Below are 21,457 nucleotides of genomic sequence, written 5' to 3' on the forward strand. Positions count from 1 at the left end.
ATGTATTGTATTGTGACAAAGTTTATAAATTGACTGTTGATTAATATGTATAACCAAACTTTTGGCTGCCCCTTCTAAAATTAATAAAAATGATAAAAATACCAAACATTTGGCAAGAAATTAAATTGCATAAGAGCAATCAATTGCCCATTTCTAGAGCTTTAGTAGTAGTGGTGGTAGTAGGCAGCTGCTTCATTTACAATATGCTGTTTTCTTTTGAAAGTTGCAACTCAAGACTTCATATTTAAAAGCTCTCCACTTTCTATTATTATTATTGTTTGTTTTTTCTTTTTTGCTTTCTTTCTCCTTTTAGTGTGTGAGTGAGATGTTTTCACCCATAAAATGAAAATATCTATGTTTGTTTAAATTATTATAACTTTAAAAGCTATCACTATTCTTTTAATCAACAAAATCATGCATCCATCCAACCAAATATCATATAATACGACCTTATATAGTCTCTTAATAACCACTACATTTCTTTTAGCATTATATGTGTAAACTAAACTTATAATTAAGTACTATCAAATCAAATAATGTTTACATATATCATTTATTTATAATAGATGTCTCAACTATTTTATAACATTTGGGTGTCAAAGAAATTCGTATTTCCTTAATAGGTGGTAATCATAAATTGAACACATGATCTCTTAATTAATTTTTTTCACCTTTGAGCCAGCATATAAATGAGTAAATTGTTCGTCACATTTCTAAAATCGACTGACAATAAAAAAATAACTTACTCATATTTTAAAAGACGTGAGATACCTTCTTTCGATGTACTTTCCTTAATATGTCCCATCAGGAAGCTATATATCAATCTATAGGTTTACCATTTTTAGGTTGGAATTAAACTAACTTTTACTTTTCCTTTCATCCACTACCATATCAATAATGTATTTTTTTTTTTCCAACTAATCCTAGAAATCAACGGTTGGCTCAAATGAACCTATTTTTATAGAACAAATGAAACTTTTTTCATCTCACTATATTACGATAATAATAAATAAATATATATCTATATCTATATATATATATATATAAGCCTATGGAAAGATAACCCTTTTAACAGTATAATTCACAAAAACCACCAATCCTTTGAACCGTATAAACATATAATATATATATATATATTAGAAAATGATAATATTGCGTGAGACAAAGTAAGAGAAATTATGGGATAATTATGAAACAAAAAATCTATGAAACTATGAAAAATCAATTTGTTTTCCCACGTGATCAAAGAGAAATCAAGATATTTAAAGGGAAAAAAAAAAGAAGTTATAATATAAGCATGATCCTTTTAACAAAGAGTGGAGTGGATATGTTTCGTTTAATTTTGGAAAATGCCAAAGTTCTATATAAATAAAAAGGTAAAATTTTATGCTATTTTCAACTTTATCACATGGTTTAAACAAGAAATACATGTTCTATACGAAACAAGCAAATTACACCCCACATTAAACTTAGTGCAAACTTTGTCCATAAAAGGAGAGCCTCTATGGAATATTTTTTGTTGGCAATTTTAGTTATTACTAGTTTCATTTTATGGACTTCTATTTTTTCTTTCTTTTCTTCAATGCCACCATCTATATAATACCTACGTTCATCGGTAAACATACAAAGTTTCTTTCTTTCTTTCTTTTCTTTTTATATGGGTGGCTCATTCAATCCAAGACACATTTATGATTAATGACATGTCTCTCACAAATGTATGAAATTCCACCTTCTACCTGCACAAAAGCGCACTACCGCACTAGAGATGGTCATGACTCATGTCTGTTGTAGCTCTCATCTGTTGTCCATCCATATTGCAATAAAAAAAATTCTATTGTGTTTTCCCTATTTTTCTCATGGTTAGTCTCTTTTTCTTTTCTTTGGTGAAAAATAAAAATTGTAATAGAAAACCATCATGTTAGGGTTACACATGGTCATCATCATTTTTCTCATAGTTTGTTGTGTTTTTCTTAATCACGATAGAGCGTTTATAGCAGTGCTATAATAGATATAGTCATCCCTAGTGTGATACATTGTAAAATGCAGTCTTCACGTAAGCAATTTCATATGTTTGTAAGCTGCAAATCATTAATCACGAAGACACCTCTAAATATGTCGTCATGTGTACCAAAAGGAAAGGGAAAAAGTAAAAACAACAACAATAACAAAGTTTGATGAATTAGCAAACCTACAGCCTAAATTTGTAACTAAAAAAATAAAAAAAAAAACCACCTACAAAATATACAATCAACTTATGGACCTTATACAAATGACTTTATACATGAGTTGGACATCTTCTAAAAATTTCATGACATGATATACATCTACAACATGTTAACGCAATTTTATCATTTAGAATAACAAGATACACAATTAAAAATTTAAGTTAGTATTTAGTTTTAAATTCTTGCATTAGCTTAGAAACAACAATACCACTAATATCACTAGCAAGCTCAAAGTAAACAATATCATATAATAAGAAGAATATATATAGATCAATTGTTGAGTACACCAAAAAAAATCAAGTTTGATTCATATGAAAAAGAAGAAGAATAAAATGAAACGTTTGAGTAATATTCTCCTAGTATATGAAAATCATGAAATGAAAAACTTTTATGGGGGTGGGGAGGCAAGCAAAACTAAAGAAGGGGCTTTATGCATTTTAAAGGAGAGAGAATATGTCACATAAACGCATATAAAAGAGACCCCCACCAATTGGTCCAATTCCCATCTCTATAAATTAAAATCTTTTCCTTGCATGCCCAACACTCACTTTGCTTTCTCCCTTCTCTCTCTCTCTTTTCTTTTTTTTCTCTCTTTCCTAAGCCACAGGGGAAAAAGAAACAGCAAGGGGTAAAGGAAGGGGAAAATATGCTTGCAGAAGAGAAGTCCCAAAAGTACCCGACAATGCCAGAGGTACGAAAAAAAAAAAACCTTGTAGAGAGAATAATAGCACTATATATTTATTGTTAATGGCGTACCTGTTTGTTTGCTAACTTGATGGAGTTTCCTCTCCTTTTTTGAAGGTCCTTGACGAGCTGAAGCAAATGGCTGACATTGGCTTCCCTGTTTTGGCAATGGGTTTAGTGGGATATCTCAAAAATATGATCTCTGTTATTTGCATGGGTAGACTTGGAACTCTCCATCTTGCTGCTGGTTCTTTGGCTATTGGTTTCACTAATATCACTGGCTATTCAGTTCTCTCGGGCTTGGCTATGGGCATGGAGCCACTCTGTAGTCAGGCTTTTGGTTCTCATAATTCTTCCATTGCGTTTCTCACTTTGCAAAGAACGGTTCTTATTTTGCTTTTTGCAACTATTCCCATCGGATTTCTTTGGCTAAATTTGGAGCCTCTCATGTTGGTTTTAAATCAGAACCAAGAAATCACTAGAATTGCAGCTGTTTATTGCCGTTTTGCAGTCCCTGATTTGATATTGAATAGCCTTCTACACCCTTTGCGTATTTACCTTAGAAACAAAGGCACCACGTGGCTTGTTATGTGGTGCAATTTGCTGGCTATTCTCCTACATGTTCCTATTGCCATTTTCTTTACTTTTCCTCTTGATCTCGGAATCAGAGGGATTGCTATCTCCAATTTTTTAGCTAACTTCAATACCCTTTTCTTCCTTTTACTCTATTTGATATTCACTACTCGTAGTAGAATCTTTTCCTCCTCTTCCAAGGAGGCTAATCTGCTTATGCCGCTGAAAAGCAGCACAGTTGTTAGCACCGTCACAGTCGGGGAAGAATGGGGAATGCTGATCAAGTTGGCTATTCCTAGCTGCCTTGGTGTTTGCTTGGAATGGTGGTGGTATGAGTTCATGACCATTCTCACTGGCTACCTCTATAACCCGCGGATTGCACTCGCGACTTCAGGCATTGTAATCCAAACAACTTCGCTAATGTACACATTACCAATGGCTCTCAGTGCTGCCGTCTCGACCAGAGTCGGTCACGAGCTCGGTGCTGGCCGGCCTAGAAAGGCGCGACTGGCGGCTGTGGTGGCAATTGGATTGGCCTTGGTGGGCTCATTGATGGGGCTCTCATTGACCACTGTTGGCAGAAGGGCATGGGGAAGAGTTTTCACAAAAGATGAGGAAATTCTAGAGCTGACAATGGCGGTTCTGCCCATAATCGGGCTGTGCGAGCTAGCAAATTGTCCACAAACAACGAGTTGCGGAATTCTGAGGGGAAGTGCAAGGCCGGTGATCGGAGCAGGGATAAACTTCTGTTCATTTTACATGGTGGGGGCGCCGGTGGCAGTCTTGTCGGCGTTTGTTTGGAAGTTTGGGTTTCAGGGTCTTTGCTACGGGCTTCTGGCAGCTCAGATGGCATGTGTGGTCTCAATCTTAATAGTGGTCTTCAACACAGATTGGGAAATGGAGTCAATCAAAGCCGAAGACTTGGTAGGCAAAAACACCAATAACAACTTTGCACATGCAATCCACACAGCCATACGTGAAGAAGGTCCTGAATTTCTCAAAGAATCACCTGTTCAAAAACAAGATACATAAACTTAGATTTAATTTTGTATGATATCAAGTATAACTAGGATTTAATAGGAAGGTATACTATATATTATAATTATCTCCATTTTTTTTTCGAAGCCTATTATTTTGTTTGATTTATTAGGATAATTGGAATTGGGATCTGGTTGTAATATATTTAGATAGTGATTTTTGTTTTCTTTTTGTTTTAATTTTTCTTTTTGGTGTAGAATTTATGGTGTCATATCAATGGATGGAATTTCCCTTTCGAATGACCGGAAATTATATAACGAAAAAAATGGAAGAGGCATATGGAAGCACAGTAATAATAGACCAACCATGTGTGCTGTGGTGTGTATAACCATTAAGACAACAAATGAAACGTGAGCTACGCAACAGTGTATTTCGTACATGCAAATGCATGGCTCATAAACAATCCTTTAACAATACGACTATCATATTCTTCGACTATACTAAATACAATGTTGGACAATATAGTCATTTCCAAGGCTAGCTCTTCAGTTATAGAAGCCCAGCAGCCAAATTTATGGGGGTTTTCTTTTTCCTTGTTCTGAGAATACCTTTTTTACACATGATGACGTAAAGAAATATTCCTATCAACTTATGATAATAACTGATAACTTAGACATGTGATATAACTTAGAATCTGGTATATACCACATCACACTAGCTTGATTCTTCTTTCTTTTTGGTACAAAGCAACGCTGAACCAAGATATCTAATAACCAAAAAAGTGGTCCAAAATTGAATCATATAGAAGTGGATTTACAGCTCTCCAATTTCTAATATAATTCTTCTTTTAAAAAGTTTGTGGCGCTCCTGTCCCATGGCCCAAACTCTTGAGACATCAAGAGCTTTTCCTTAAGTTAACACAAAACTTCGAACGGGATGTCTAAGTTGATATTCAAATAATATTATTGGGATATTTTTGTATATCATAATCTTCTTATGTTTGAGTGACCATACCAACTAACGAGTAACACACACCTCAACTAGACTTCTTTCCTCTTGAACTCCTTTACTTTTTACTTTGACTTTATTGACTATATAACAATCGTTCAAATTGTTTTGTAAAGTTGTACTTGAAAATAAATCCTGTTGCTGTATACATGTTCTTTAATCTTCATTTCTATGTTCAAAGAACTTCTCAAGTTAAACATCTTTTAGATCAACTCAACTGGAAACGAGTATGAAAAATTTAGAATCCAACCTGGTTTACTGTAGAAAACAGTAAAATATTGTTTTGAAAAGTCTAAAACAGTTTCGTATCATTATTCCCAAGCAGCACCTAAATCATACAAAACCTTTGATAAATGCTCCTGTCTTGGGGTTGGGTACTCCATTAAGTGAAAAATAAAAGGCTTAGCTAAATTTAAGGCCTTTGTGCATGTTTGGGAGGCAAATAAGCTGTATAAATCTGATTGTCTTACCTGTCATCCATTTCTTGGGGTACGGCGTTTCTTGTTTCAAAATCAAACGGGAAGAAGTAATCAAAAGTTGAATCCAGCTTCCTTCCCTGTGTGCAAGAAAGGCAGCAAAATAATGTTAAACAATTAGAGAACAGCGTGGCTTTATGCTTCTTTAGACTTAATTTAATGAATTGTCGTGCAAGATCGCTTCCTTTTTTTGTCCTCTGATTGCTGACCCTTCAACTAATTTCCAGGGAATGAACCTTAGCCAACGGAGTTTTAGTCCAACATTTCAGCCAACAGAAAGCAAGCTTGACTAACAGTTACTTTTCATCATTAAAGGACTAAAACGCTGATTTCTCTTATCAATAAGGATCCAAACAGAATTCAAAAAGTTATGCTAATCAGCTTACCTCCCCGTGGGGTGCAAATGGGCGGTGGTTAAGATAAAGATGTTATGTAACAAAAGTAAACTTAGATCTGATTTTGACTCTTAGTACTTGAATTTTTAAGACTCAATTTGATAATATTTTGATTTTGTTTGTTGTTTTTTGAAAATTAAGCCGATACACACTGCTACCCTAAAAGTTTATAATTTGGTTAGCTACCTTCTACTAATTTTTGGAAAGAAAAAGGAAATTATGGAAATTAGTAGGAAACAAGTATACATTTTAACAACAAAAATCTAAGGCCCCAATTGTTGACCATTACATTTTTCATTTTTACTTTCTTAAAATTAGCCTATTTCAAAACCAATGAATTCAAATGAATTATTAGGCAAATTTCAAAACCAAAAAACAAGTTCTTGAAAAGGACTATTTTGATTTTTCAAATTTGACTTGGTTGAAAACATCAGTAAAAAAATAGATACCAAATGAAGAAATTTAGGGTTAATTTTCAAAAACTAAAAACAAAAAACCAAATGGTCACCTAAAAAACAAATGGTCTAAGCAATTGTATCATATAGAACCAATCCATTTGATGATACAGACTAGATACAATATTGGCTTCAAGAGTATTGTAATTCATACTATGAAATCTGGACCTATAATCTATACAGATTACCATCCGACCAGTCTAGAGATAATTCAATCTTATACCTAGAAATGATTAGCTAAGACTTTTCGTATTAGAGAAAGTAGGAAAAAAGAAAAGAAAAAAAAAACTATGCAGGGGGTAACCAAATTATGCAGAGACATTACATCAAACACCTAGCGTGCAACAGTAGTGGCGCGCATACTTTACAACATGGACCACCAATGCAAGATTCTACATAACCAATCAAATTCCATTTCCACGACGACGATGATATATAGTAATGAAACGACCTGAAAACGACCGTCATGCAGGGGAATGAATGGGGAATCTCCATAACGATAAGAACAAATTTGCTTTTCTAATTCGAAACAACAGGCTCAATAGGAGCAAGGAAAAGAACAAACACAAGAAATTGGGTGAAATGCATCGTGTTTGAAAAGTGAAATTTCCTAATTAGTAAAGAAAATTACAGATAATGAAGAATGACAAAAACGATTAGAAATTTAGTTTAGTGTCTATATAGAATAAAATGAAATTTACCAGTCATCTCATCTCACAGTGGATGTTCCTCGATCGCAAACTATAATGCTGTTCGCTTTTCAACTCCCATTGACGAAGAATTAGACTCCCTTGACGAGATGCCGGGAAACATCCACCAGATATGGGACACTGCAAGAAGATAAAGGTCACGAAGTTCGTTTGTGTAGCTTCCATGGCGGACATGATCCGGCATGCTAAGGATAATAAAGCAAGCCTAGTTCTAGAGTACCCATATTGCAGCACCAACAACACGATTGTTCCCCAACTTTCTCGATTTCGATTAAAATAGTAATTTAACTCCATTAGGAACAGCAATCTTGAATTCAATTTTGTCTAAAACGAATTCGCCATTGTTCATCAAAGCTTGGTGAGAAAATTTCACAAAACACATGATAGACGTCCACTAACACCAAATCGTTTTCATAGCAAGCTATGATGATTATCGTTTGCCATTAATGTGGAATTGAAGAATCTTTTTCAAAGTGATTTTGGCTTCCAAAACAAGAAAAGAAAAAGGGGAAATGAATGGAAGTGATTTTCGGTTCTGATTTTGAAGTCGATCAAAGTTGGCGAGACAGCGGGATCTGTTCAACTTCTTGGCGGTTATTTTTGCCAAGGATAAACGTAATTTCTTTGGGCCACGTGTGATCAGCTTGCTAATTGGGCCTAAAGTCCCAGTAACTAATTGGATCCACAATTCAAAGATTAGCCCACTTTAATTGGCCCAATATTAATTGGCTTAATCGAACTCATTTTCAATTTCAAATATTTAGGCAAAAGAACAACCGGGTAAATTTCGCATATGTTATGATTTATTTCATTAGGTTTTCGTATATTTTTATACTAGAATTATATTCTTATCATAATTATTAACTATATATAATTTTCAAAATTAAAATTGAATTACTTCTATATTTATATTATATTCAATTTATTAAGTTAATGGTAATTTTTTTAATTATTAATATATATATATATATATATATATATATATATATATATTTATATTTATTAATAAAATATTTATTATCTTTCCAATAAATTAAATATGGTATAAATTATTATCTTATTTAATAATATTTTTAATTATACTACTGCATATATTCAATAATACACATATTTTTTTCATGTTCTGTGATTTTTTCTTATTGCGTATATATACTAATATATACACAGATTATATATCCATTCAATTATTTATTTTTTATTTTTTATATATATATTACTGAATAATTCATTCATGTTTTATGATCTTTTATATATATAAGAACTGCATATATTCAATAATACATAAATAGTGTTCCTCAATATACCTCTAATGTATTTCGAATACAAAATATAAATTCTTGCAAACCTTAAATTTTTGTCAATTTTTTTCTCAAAAGATTAGTGTACCAGTTAGTGACCGATGTTCTTCTTCTTCACCGCTTATACTTTTCCCAATTTTCTATTATTCAGTGTCTTTTGTGAAGAATTATTGTTCAACGTATTCGAATAATGAAACTTTTATTTTATTTTTTTTAATTTTCTAAATCGTAACCCACGTCCCTAATTTCTCTCCTTGTCGGTCCACCTTCTATAGACAAATTGATATAATAACTTTTCGCATAAAAAATACATTGTATTATAATAATACAATAATTTTATGACATATATGAAAAACGAAAAAAAGAATGGACGGAGAGAGATTGGAAAGTGAGACAGAGATCGAGATGAAATATTTTTTTGAACAAAATCACCTAAATAAAAATAATTAAGGAAAAACTCATGTTTACATCAAATATCTAATAAATACAAATATTAATCATGATCCACAATTCTTTTTTCTTTTTCTATTTTTTAATTTACTATTAATAATAAAGATGGTTCAATTAATCATTTAGGCCTTACATTTGTATAAAATATTAGGCAATTTACTACAGGGAAAATTTAAGAAATTTGAATTAATGTTGTTTCTATTTTAGAGTATCTTAATTAAAAGACGCTTTCACTTTTGTCCACAACTTCTTTTAAAATTTACGTTTTTTTATCACAAAAGTACGTAAGTGTATTAAACAGAACAAATTTTGAATATGTATACAAATTTCTTTCATATATATATAAACTAAGATTAGCAATTCAATCTCAATTTATATATATTTTTTAAATTAATAATAGTATTTACATTTGTTTCGATTGTTTTAGATATGCTTTTCAACCAACTCAAACCATGAAATTTACATTTACTAAAACTCAACTCAATATAGATAGATTGAATATTGATAATCTAACCGGTAGCAAGTGGATTCTAGAATCAATGGTACAACGGTCAAGAAAAGCAAAACAAGAAAAAAAGGAACATGGCAACAAAGAGAGAAACGGGTCTGGTTATTAGCCTCGACCGCACCTAAACTTAAAGGTGAAAGGCCCAACATGGATAAGCCTTAGATGGATGAAACTGTAACATGCCTAACAAGAACATTAGGCTAATTGATTTTGACCTCTAACGATCCATACAAAAACCTTAACCAAATAAGAAATAAGATAATGACATAAGCCTATAAATAAAACAATGAAAGATAAAGCATAACCAATTAAGTTTTGGAATTAGAATCAAATATCATCTTCTCCTTACAACCTATTAACTTAAACATTAGGGTGTTTAATAAATTTATTTGTTAGTTTTAGTTTGAAATAGTGATGTTTGTTTAGAGAATAGAGTGGAATGGGGAATAGAGAAATAGGGAGAAAGGGGAGGGATGATAGTAGAAGTGTGAAATTGAATAATTGGACATTTAAAGTAATAGGTTTAAAAGTTTGTATTGTTGTATATGGACCACGATATTGCTTCATTCATGAACACCATAAATGCATTTTTTACCTATCAAACACGATGACGAGACTTTCATTTTTTTAAAAAAAGTAAAATTCAATTGTAATTTTAAACCTTCTTTCTCCCAACAAAAATAAATAAATCGTTTTTTTAAGTAATAGAATGTATAGAGGAGCACCAACAAACTAAAACTTATGTTCAGAGACGAAGGGAAGACAAGTGGGGATATCTACTCCAAAAATACACACTTTATTCTTTCGATGATTACAAAAAGAGATTAAAATCTCATAAATAGTCAACCTGGCTAGCAAGTACACAATCTTGAAGAGACAATCTCAAGAGCAAAAGCTAGAGATAACACGTTATCAAATAGAGTATCGACTGAATTATAATCTACAATCAGTGAAGGAGACAATGGCGCTAACGATCCAAACTGATCAAATGCAACCCCACTTCAATAGCTTTCATCTTAATGACTTTAGTTCTATAATACTTGAGAACTCTTTGACAACCCAAGCCAATTAAACACTTGGTTAAGGTCACAAAAAATCCAGTCAACTCCACCTGACTGAAATCATCGTTGTTAACTACTATAATCAACTTTATTTTGTCAGTATTAATGCATTGTTTGAAAATTTAGTATTCACATCAACATCAATACTTCAAAATGTCCCCAAATTATACAGGTGAAACTCAAAAATAAGGGTCAATGTAGAATTTTAACAAATTACGTATTTGTTTATTGAATTATACCAATGTTTGGCATATTTTTTTTTATGTTTATGTATATATTTTTTTCAAAAGAAGTGTAATGATTATGTAGTAAGAAAATGAAGTTAGTTAGACACATATTAAATATTGTCACCCAAAAGCAAATCATTCAATATAATTACATCATACAATACTTAGTTTCTACACTAATTGAGAGAATGCTAATATATATACACAACCACATTTTTGTTGATAATAATTGATCATGTACTAGAGATATTTTGTGAAAAGTTAAAAAACACAAGATAAAAAATAGCTACATAAAAATATTTTTGAGATTTATATACTTTATAAAATTTATTAAGTTTGGTCCACAACAATAAAGGAGATTATATAATTCCAAATACAATCAACTATACCATTTTTGCTTTTAAAATAGAAAAGACAAACCAATTTTAGGAAATACGGTAAAAGACAAAATCCTTGAAAATATTTATGAATAATCAAATTTTTATATTTTATCAATGTCATCACTCGCATGTTTCCTAAAAAAATGTTCAGGATGTCACATAACATAGAATCGTTCCAAGCTAACACATGTTCAATCTTGAAGTTCCTATGGATGAGTCACTTAGAAGGAGAGTTGTTAGTATGGATAGTAACTTTCAATAATTCTTTTAAATATATATTTATATTCTCAAGATCTCTCTCATTCAGATGTGGTATCGATTTATTCATGTTCCCTTCCTAAACTCATGGTGTTACAATTGTATTTTGGTTCATTTTTTATATTTGAAAATGTCTCGAACAATTAACTATCGAGGATGTGTTTGAATGCATTAACATACTTTAATTGTTAGTTTACACATAAAAGTACTTTAAAGTTACTTCCTAGTTAAGCACTTAAATCAAGCATATATATGCATAAACACACACTTCATATTAATGCTCTTTTATTCCTTTTCTTTTAACAAATTCTTGTTACATACGTACATATGTGTGTGGTTATTAATTTTCACTATGATATAAAAATAATTAAATTATATAAAGTATTAATTTCAATTATTTTATTTACCTTTAATTTAGAGATGTTTTTAAATATAGTAAAATAAACTAAAATATTTATATACCGTACTAAAATTTTGGATGCTATTGAGGATAAAAACTAATAAACTTCTTCTATTGTCTATCAAAACCACTCATTGAAGTATATCAGTGTCTAAATAGTATATAGACATCAATTTAAAATAATTTCAAAGCTTTTAACAAATGTTTTGAAGGGAGATAGAAATGGGTTTGGGTTTTGAGTTAAATTTCTATTTGGAGTTTATGTTTAAAAATATTAGATTTGTACCCTTCCATTAATAAATTCAAAATTTTGCTATCCATATTAACTTTCTTATTTTTTTTTTAAATTAAATCAATTAAACGTAAACAAACATAAAAAATAAAGTGAGTTTAGTACGAAAAAATATAAGGTCATAATTTACAATCAACTGAAAAGGTGAAAATACAACGTTATAAAATCTATATACCAAATCAAAATTAAAATTAAAACTTAAGAGCAAAATTATAAAATATTTTAGAAACAAAACAAAAACTATACTCAAAATATGAAGAAAAAAAAGCTTGAAATGTTTAGGATGTGCGGTTACAAAATGATTACAACAATATTTTTTTAGTTTCATAGTTATAAGAATAGAATTATATACTCCTCAAATTTCTAGAACAAAAATAATTAAAAAAATTATGATAATAGAACTCATGTCACAACATTTTCTAAATTTACGAAAATATCTAAAAGTGATGACCCTAACCTTATAATTATCGTATGGTAATGCCAATTTTGTGAAAAAAATGAGTGTTATGAAATGTTTTTTTAAATGTTTTTGTCGATTTTTTTAATTAAAATATCTTTTAAATAACCCTATGATATTTAGAAATAGAAAATTATAATATTAGGGAGAAAAAAAAAAGATGATTATTTGAATTTAAAATTCTAGGGATGTAATTATAAAATTGTTATAGTTTAAGGGTGATTAGAAGAGTTGGTGGGCGCGTGAAGCATAATTCCATACCTTTATAACGAAATTTGCCAGTTTAAAGGACACAATAAATGCTTCATTAAGAAGTAACCAAAGCAAGACCAAATACATCATAATAATAATTCTAGGGGTTATTATTTGGACTTTCTCTCATTTTTTTCCTCCCACGTTTCATATATTTCAAAGTCATCAAGAAAATTAAGGTGAATATAAAATTTATTATTTTCGAGCTTTAAACAATTTGATCAAGTATCAACATTATAATTTTTTTTTTTTTAATCTTTTACTTTTAAGGTTACTATTTTGTGACTAGGAGTTATCAATTTCTATTCAAATACTCATAGTTAAAGTTTATTTGAAATTTTATTAAGATAAGAGTATTCTTTAAAGTTTTTGAATTTTTTTAAACGAAATTTCAACATTATACGAATATCTTCAAACTTTTTTTTAATTATTTTAATTCTTAAAATCTTTTAAACTTGAAAAGCACTTTCCAGGTAAAATACAAAAGGTAAAGTTCATTGAAATTTTTAAAAAATTTATAAGTTTCACGAATATTGTTCGAAAAAAGAAAAGGGAAGAGTACGTGGTAGTTAACAAGGAGTAGAATAGAAGATAATTATTTTATATACTTCTTAAATATTGAAATAGTTTTAAAATTATTTTTACTATGAAAGGTAATGATTTGAAAATCAAATTTGCAAAATAAATTGTAATTAAATTTAAACTATGATTCCCAAAGGAACCATTAGTACTCTTTTTTCTTTATAGCTGTAGTGGACCCCATCACTCACACAATCCGTACAATATCCATCTTCTTCTTCTTCTTCTTCTTCTTATTCTTCTTCTTCTTCTTCTTCTTCTTCAAATGCTCCAACACCAACAACAATGGTGGGGTTAAGCGTGGTTTTAGAATCCAACCAAGGAGCCTACTCCACCTCCATCCTTCTCTCAAATCTCACCCTCAACTACTCTAAATCCTCTCTCACCAAAACCCCCTCCTTTCGCCTCCATTCCTGCTTCCTCTGCAAACGCACACTCTTGCCTGCAAATGATATCTACATGTACAAGTAATTTCATTCAATTCCCCCTTTTCTTTTCTCTTTTTTGTTTCCTTTTTTATAAATATATTTATGTTTATCAATATATAGAGGAGATAGGGGATTCTGCAGTGAGGAATGCAGGCGCAAACAGATTTTCATGGATGAAGAAGAGAGTTTCATGAAAGACAATAATTCTCGTAAAACCCCGTCGTCTTCGAGCTCTGAATCTTCTTCTTCTTCTTCAATGGCGGCGGCGGCGGCGAAGGGGAAGGGGAAGGCGGCTTCTAGGAGTAATAAATAACTGCAAAAGTGGGAGGGGACAGTTTTGAGAGGGTTTCGGATGAAAATTACGGAAGTACCCTTAGGTGTAATTTACTAAATTACGGATGAGATGAGAGACCCTAATCTAACACTCCTACTTCCTTTGTTTGGAATTCAATATAATCCTCAAGTTTAAATACTACGTTGCTTCTCTTCCTTTTTCTTTAATCTCTGTAATTTTACTTTTTAAATTGAGTTTGAGGGTTAATTTTGAAGGAAGTAATTAATAGTTGAATTAATTAGGGTTTATAGGAGGTTGGAGGGTAATTATGTAACTTGGTAAAAACAATGAGGTTAATTTTGTTTGCTCCCTAGAAGAGAAGCAATTAGGAAGAAAGGAAGAGAAGGGAAGGTGAAATCTCCCACATTTTGGCAACTACCCTTCTTCTGACACTTAAGTTTGGCTTTTTCTTTGCCTCTTTCTTACAAAAGGACTGAAAGGACTAAGAGGGTAAGTTTTTTGGGGGGGCACACAAACCCCCTTTTTGGATTTTTCCCTTTTTTTTTTCTTTTTCTTTTTCTACTTTTTTGCTTACTTACCTTAATCTTTTTTTTTCTTTCAAATATTACTTTGGATTTTGCCAGAAATCAACAAACTATTTTGTATTTTTTTAATGTATTCATTTTAGTTGGTGTTTGATTTGTTTATATATTCATTATATTGCCACATTTAGTTTATTGAGTTTATGTAATTTCAAAAGGAATTTGTTTTTGGTTGTTATGCTTTTACTTTTGGTTTTTTTTTTTTTTTTTGTTGTTGGTGTACTTTTCAAATGTTTATTTTGGTCATAGTTTTTTTAATTTTGGTTAATTTAGGGTTTGGAATTTTAAATAGTGACAATTTTGATTTTCTTAATAAAAATGAAATGAAAGTAGAAAATTGTAATGATTATTTTGAAAGTATAAAATCAAAATAAAGCAAAGCAGAAGAATAAAGACACCAAATCTCTTTAAATTTGTGTTTATTTATATATATATATATTTTTTATAGCTTTTAGAGGTATTTAATGGAATTTTAATAATTAAAAACAAATGTTTTTTTTAGTAATGAAGTTAATGCATGAAAATAAGAATCAAACATGTGGTTTTTAGATGATGGTTGGATTAAGAATGTATGAGGCTTAAGTTTATTGTAAAGTTGCAAATATTAATTTAGATGTGAGTGAACATGTAAGGTGTTAGATGCCAATTTTTTGTCGACAAAAAAAAAAAAGCGTATTTAATCTTTATTAACGGTAAATTTGTAATTTGAAAAGAAAATGACTTGTAAACTTAGGTCGATAAGAGAACTAAATAATAAAAAAGAAGTAAGAAATTCAAGTTACGTTTAGTGGAACCATAATGATATGTTTACGGATGTAGTTGATCTAGAAATTCCTTTTCTTATAATTTTTGACTTATTATAGGTTTATCCTTCGACTTATTGGACTTAAATGTGTGAGGGCTGCGCTTTGTTTGACATTTTGCTAGGTTCGTCCTTGGCCAAGGTTGAGGCCTAGCGTACCTCACTTTAGTTATACTTTGGGTCTAAATAGTCATTCATGGATGCCTCATTAGGTATTTGATGAGGCTTGACCTTTGTTCAACCAAGTCTTTTCCTTTAGGCTCATTTTTGTCTTAGCTCGAATCGTGTTATTATTTTCTCAACTTTGTTTTTGATGTTTTTGACAAATGTAATTTGGTCCAAAATCACCCATAACAAAACAAAAGGAATTTGATTCTAAAAACTTTTTGAAATATATTAATTTGTATTCTTAAATTTTGAATTGTATATCAAAATGAGCATAGATCAACAGACATAATATTTATACTATCAATCTTGAAGTCGGAAGTTTGATTCTCTCGCAGTACATATTTAATCCAATACCTTACAAATAATAATAAAGATTGTATTCCAATAAAACCCTGAATTAATAATTTTATTAATTTAAATTTAGTTATTTGGATTGCATTGGAGAATCCTCACTGATACAACGATCTCAACACATATTAAATACTAGTCAAGATATATGTTCAATTTTATAAAATACATTAAGATAAGTCTCTGTTTCATAATTGCTAACACATATAAATGTAAATGTAAGTTAAATTTTGTGTTCACTTCAACATACATACACTAATCTGCATAATATACATGTTTATCAACCCTACAAGTAAAGCTAGGTTTAAACGAGACATATGATGGGCCAACGACTCAAAATGAATTCAGAATATCAACTCGAAACTCGTGATGATATAGAACGGCAACAAATGCAATCAACACAGAGGAAAGTGAAAAACTACTTTTGAACATAATGCCTGTGAACAAAGCTGATTATGTCTAATATAAAGGCTAAAGTGTCCTAAGCAAAATCATTAGGTACAAGAAAAAAGAGAGGTGCAAATGGGGAAGGCTGTCTTGTCCACAAAGGATATCATCATTTGATTAAACTGCGATGATCATAAAATCAGTTAATAAGATTCATTAATCTGCATAATATACATGTTTATCAACCAGATTTGAACAACAAAACTGCCTTTTGATCCAAGTAGAAGTAAACGAAGTGGTTTGTCTCGTGTGTCACGTACGAACCTGTCGTAGAAACACCACAAAGTTCAACATTCAGGAACATGGTCTAATCAACACTGATTTAGATAGCTACATAAGTTCTGATTGTAAGCGAAAACCACAATCCTAAACCACTTAAATGATTGACTTTCATTTCAATGGCCACTACTCAACATGCATCAATTTGGGAAGCATTTAGGACACTGAATTGATTATTATACTAAGTAGGTTTAAAGGTTAAAATAGTTTGCTTTTGAGGTGGAAACTATTTTAGTATGGGTGGTAAATAGTAAACGCTATAACAAAGAGAGAAAGAGAGAATATAAAAAAAAGTAACAAAGAAGAATTTGAAACGGTAATAATGTAGCTAATTATAGGTTATAATAATTGAAAACATCAACTAGCCCCAAACTTAACTTGAGGTGGAATATAATACAATAGACTCCACCCACTTAAAGTTGGTGGTTCAAACACCCCATTGATGTCAAAGAAGGTTGTTTTCATTCACAAGATAATCTCCAATTTTTAAACCTTCTATGATAGACTTGTGTCACAGTATTCACCTTGTCGGGTGCAACTCATAATTGGTATTTGCACCAGATTGATGTTACAAATGTCTTCACTCACAAAGATCAATAAATTTACATTGAGCAACCATGAGGTTTTGTTGCTCAAAAGTAGAATAGACAAGATATGGAACATTTAGTTAGAAGTTGCGAAACTTGAATGAAGAATAGTAAGCCTAATTACTAGTCATACATGTTGATAATGATAACATTGTCATTGACATTGACCACTCGGGAGGTTTCAAGAAATATCAAGAAATCCACTCTTTTCTCTTGTTTAATGCAATACAAGGGAATTGAAAGCAATTTGTAAGCATTTTCAGACCTTGACCAAATTATACAAGGGAAAAAGAGGGAGATAAATGTTCTGCACGAACTTGATTAAAGTTATGGAGGACAGGTTAGACTCTCTCACCCTCAAGAAAGGAAGGGAGCCTTTTCCATTGTTCACCTTGACCTTCATTAATTAGGTTGCCAACTCAAAACCAAAAACAAAATTATTGGCCTTGAGAAACGTTAAACCACCTACCATGGGAATCAGCTTTAAGGGGTTCTTGTGCTCAGGGGTTTGAGATAACTTCTAGAAGAGCCGACAGTTTCAGTTTCTTTTCCTTTCCTTTGGAAAATAAATGAAATACAACAGCCTCAAAATAAACAACCAAAGACAGACAAAGGACTACTGACTACCCTTGTTCTAAGTAGAGGATAACCACCCACCCCGGAAAGTTCGCAAACCAAAATAACTCCTTGTCTTCCATAAAAAAAAGACCCATTCAACTCAACAACACCCTCTAATTCAGCAGCAACCAGGACAAGTTAAAGTTTTAGTTTCTTTTTCTAGTTAACTTTGTGTCAACCTATTTACAACACGACTAATCTCAACCGTGACAAGTGATAATGAGGCAGTCACATATAATAACCAATGGGTGCCGATTTAAAAAAAAGATGCATGCCACTTAATAACTTTTGCCTATAAATTCAAGATACTTTTCTCTCATACATCCAATAATAAGAAACCATTCACTACATTGTTGCAGCCTAACGGAATAATTTCTCGACAAACACCAACCATCTTCATAACAGTAAATTAGTCCATGGTGACTGTGTGTTCAAATTTCACGAAAGACTAACAACAGAGGATAGAAGGAAAGGGAATGGACAAAATTGAGAAGAAAAAATTTCAAGTTCTCTGTAAAAGTTACTCTTTACAACTCTAAATTAGCTCAATTCAATTAAATCTTGTGGAAGGACTGGTTATTTATTAAATGCAGGTAATCTAACCAGATCAAACATTACTACCAAGCAACCTAAAAACATAGATCTATTTCATTCACAAAGTAAACCTTCGCACCAAAGTCGAAACAAGAAGGCACATTATCAAGCAGAAAAATCACAAACAACGTCAGCTGAATTTTTATAGGAAGAGGAAGATCAGTTACCAAAATTACGGCCAACAATGCAGTGCCAGGTCGGTCCATGTCTCTTATCAAACTCTTTCTTAATACACTCTGCTATATCCTTCTCTACACTATGCTTTTCAAATGCCTGATACAAAAATCCACAGAAGATCATGAGAAAGAACAACAGTCCAAAAATGAAATTCAAATACGAAATTAACAAACCAAAAAAAAAAAAAAAAAAACGATCGAGAAAAGAGAACTTACAGCTATAGCGACATCAATAGCCTTTTTCTGCACATCACCAAACATATCGGCACTCTTGATAACAATTTTCTTCCCAGTAGTGGTGACAGCCGGTGGTTTCCGATCTTCCGACACAGATTTCACCAATAGAGTCCCTTGAATGCTTCTCTTAGCATCGTTACTCATTTTTTCACTGCTGATCTCCGGTGCGGGTGCGGGTGCGGAAGCGACGGAATATGAGGAATCAATCTGTTGAAGTAGTTCTTGTTGTTTGAAGAAATTTGGAATTAGTTCATCGATTTGAGTGGAAAATGTAAGGAAAGCTCGTGAGTTCTCTCAGAATCTGAGAGGATAAAGTGATTTTTAACTCTTTTTGGAACTTTATTGTGGTTTTTTGCAATCGGGTCCTTTTAATGGAGCAGTCGGTGAATTTTGGTTTTCCGGTACAGCCTGGCAATACGGCGCCGTTTCAGTGGTCTTCGGACAGCTAGAAGAACTACAACGAGAAGGGTGTGTCAATCAACTCATTAGACTTACTTTGACCCTAAGTCAAATATTTTAAAAGTTAAAAACCGTTTATTATTATTTTAGCTTGATAAAAAAATGAAAATCCTTCTAGTAAAAAAAATTAAAAAGGTAATGAATGTTAAATAGTAAATATATTGTAGCAAATTCGAGAGTTTTAAACAATATTTACCGTAGCGAGAGGTGGTTATTACATCTCTAGATAATTTTTGCTCTAAACGCTCCCTAAATTTACAGTAAGAATAAAATAATCTTTCTTTCTAGTGCTATAATATAACGATGGACGGAATATTTGATTTTTATAAAGGAATGTTATTTTGAATAATGAAACTTGCTGCGGGTAATTACGTAGAAAAGAATGAGATGGATGAATGACTAAATTTGAGAAATCAAAGCTTAGGATGAGAATAAGGGTGTGTTTTCTCGGTTGAAATCAATTTTTGTTCAAGTGATAGTGTTTGGCATGAACTAAAATTGACCCTAACAAAATATAAAATCATTTAAATCTGATTCTAGATGAATTAGGTGATGTGTGATTTTTTGGTAAGTAATTACTAATTAATGACTCCCAAAATGGATAGAATAATTTTTGTGTAAAATATTGTTGGTAGTCAAAAGATAGCAACTTATCATTAATCGTTAATAAAGTAAACCATTATCTTTGTTTTGAATTTTTGAAAGTATCTACTCAATGTCTATATATAAACACATGTCAAACTATGTATATAAGAAATTAACAATAAATAAAATAAACATAAATAGATGTTAATTATTTAGAGTTAAATAATTATTTCTTAAATTAAAAATATAATTATCGATTAACTCTAAATTTTCACAATTAAGTGAAAATCGGTTTTCAAAAGTTTGATATTAACATAAATTTAATTCTACTATATCTTTTTCTAAAATTAACAAATTCTTATCCTTCTCACATTCTCATCTTTTTCTCCTTCGTCAGTTCATCCGCATCCTTCAGCAAATCACCATTCGCATCTTCTAGCCACAAAGAGTGCAATGGAAAACAACAAAAAAATATGTTGTACGAAAAGCTATTGTACCAAATTGTGGAAGTCATTATTACACTAATTTGTGGTTGTATAATTTGAACCTCAAAAGCAGCCATCTTGAAGCCACCATGAACTTTCAAATTTGAGAGTCAGATGACTTCGATGAATGTTGGTTGTTAGGCTTTGTCATTTGAAAAAAAAAACGAGAAGGATGAAGATGATTGGGACGTACGTCGTCCTCAATGACAAATTGGATTAGAAGGAAATTGAGCCTTCCTTATTCATCTTCTTCAATTCATGGGGGTTGTAGATTCCCAAATATGTTTTGAATGTGGAAAAATGAATAAATCGTAATGGGGAGGAGAACCCCCATCACCACCATTGGTCACTCTTTCAATACAATCTTCTGCTGTTAAGAAGAAGACAGACGAAGACGACAACCAAAAGGAATTCAACATATTAAAAGATCAAAGAAAGTAATATTTACATTTAGTCAGAAAACTTTATTTAAAAAAAGAAACTTACTTCTGATATATTAATGACTAATATTGAACTTGCTAAAAAAGGGCTATCCATTTATTAAAAAAAAAAGAAAAAAAACTGCCCAATATAACTCTCATTCATTCCCACACATAGTCTTACACACACATAGTCTTACACAAATGTGAATACTCTTGAGACAAAAAAATGTGATTTTTTCTATTAAAAAAAAATTGTGCATTCAATTAATAACAAAATGTT

The 21,457-nt window shown here is 31.2% G+C and overlaps 3 protein-coding genes and 1 long non-coding RNA gene across 7 annotated transcripts; 2 read left to right on the plus strand and 2 right to left on the minus strand.

Annotated features, from left to right (window-relative positions):
• Positions 1–1,596: 1,596 nt before the first annotated feature.
• LOC101220547 (protein DETOXIFICATION 55) lies at positions 1,597–4,699 on the plus strand. Of its 4 annotated transcripts, none has more exons than XM_031887857.1 (3): positions 1,597–1,615; positions 2,833–2,916; positions 3,027–4,699. In XM_031887857.1, the coding sequence occupies exons 2-3, from the start codon at positions 2,872–2,874 to the stop codon at positions 4,512–4,514; spliced, it is 1,533 nt and encodes a 510-aa protein (XP_031743717.1). In that variant the 5' UTR covers positions 1,597–1,615; positions 2,833–2,871; the 3' UTR covers positions 4,515–4,699. The 4 variants fall into 4 exon arrangements, with proteins under 4 accessions (XP_031743717.1, XP_031743716.1, XP_011657288.1 ...); XM_031887856.1 differs by having other exon boundaries at positions 1,599–1,615; positions 2,827–2,916; XM_011658986.2 differs by lacking the exon at positions 1,597–1,615 and adding an exon at positions 1,758–1,859 and having other exon boundaries at positions 2,827–2,916.
• On the minus strand, positions 4,593–8,070 carry LOC105435842. The gene is made up of 2 exons (XR_004217633.1): positions 7,496–8,070; positions 4,593–6,024 (listed from the first exon to the last, which is right to left on the minus strand). It is a non-coding gene; the product is annotated as an uncharacterized LOC105435842 (long non-coding RNA).
• Positions 8,071–13,898: 5,828 nt separating this feature from the next.
• LOC105435843 (FCS-Like Zinc finger 15) lies at positions 13,899–14,638 on the plus strand. The gene is made up of 2 exons (XM_011658987.2): positions 13,899–14,133; positions 14,215–14,638. Exons 1-2 carry the CDS (start codon positions 13,952–13,954, stop codon positions 14,405–14,407), a joined length of 375 nt encoding a protein of 124 aa, XP_011657289.1. The 5' UTR covers positions 13,899–13,951; the 3' UTR covers positions 14,408–14,638.
• Positions 14,639–16,640: 2,002 nt separating this feature from the next.
• Positions 16,641–19,573, minus strand: LOC101220788 (dynein light chain 1, cytoplasmic). The gene is made up of 3 exons (XM_004150451.3): positions 19,206–19,573; positions 18,981–19,086; positions 16,641–16,999 (listed from the first exon to the last, which is right to left on the minus strand). Exons 1-3 carry the CDS (start codon positions 19,368–19,370, stop codon positions 16,917–16,919), a joined length of 354 nt encoding a protein of 117 aa, XP_004150499.1. The 5' UTR covers positions 19,371–19,573; the 3' UTR covers positions 16,641–16,916.
• Between the last annotated feature and the right edge of the window lie 1,884 nt (positions 19,574–21,457).

This window comes from Cucumis sativus, chromosome 6 (genome assembly GCF_000004075.3).
Source record: "Cucumis sativus cultivar 9930 chromosome 6, Cucumber_9930_V3, whole genome shotgun sequence".
Taxonomy (NCBI): Eukaryota; Viridiplantae; Streptophyta; class Magnoliopsida; order Cucurbitales; family Cucurbitaceae; genus Cucumis; species Cucumis sativus.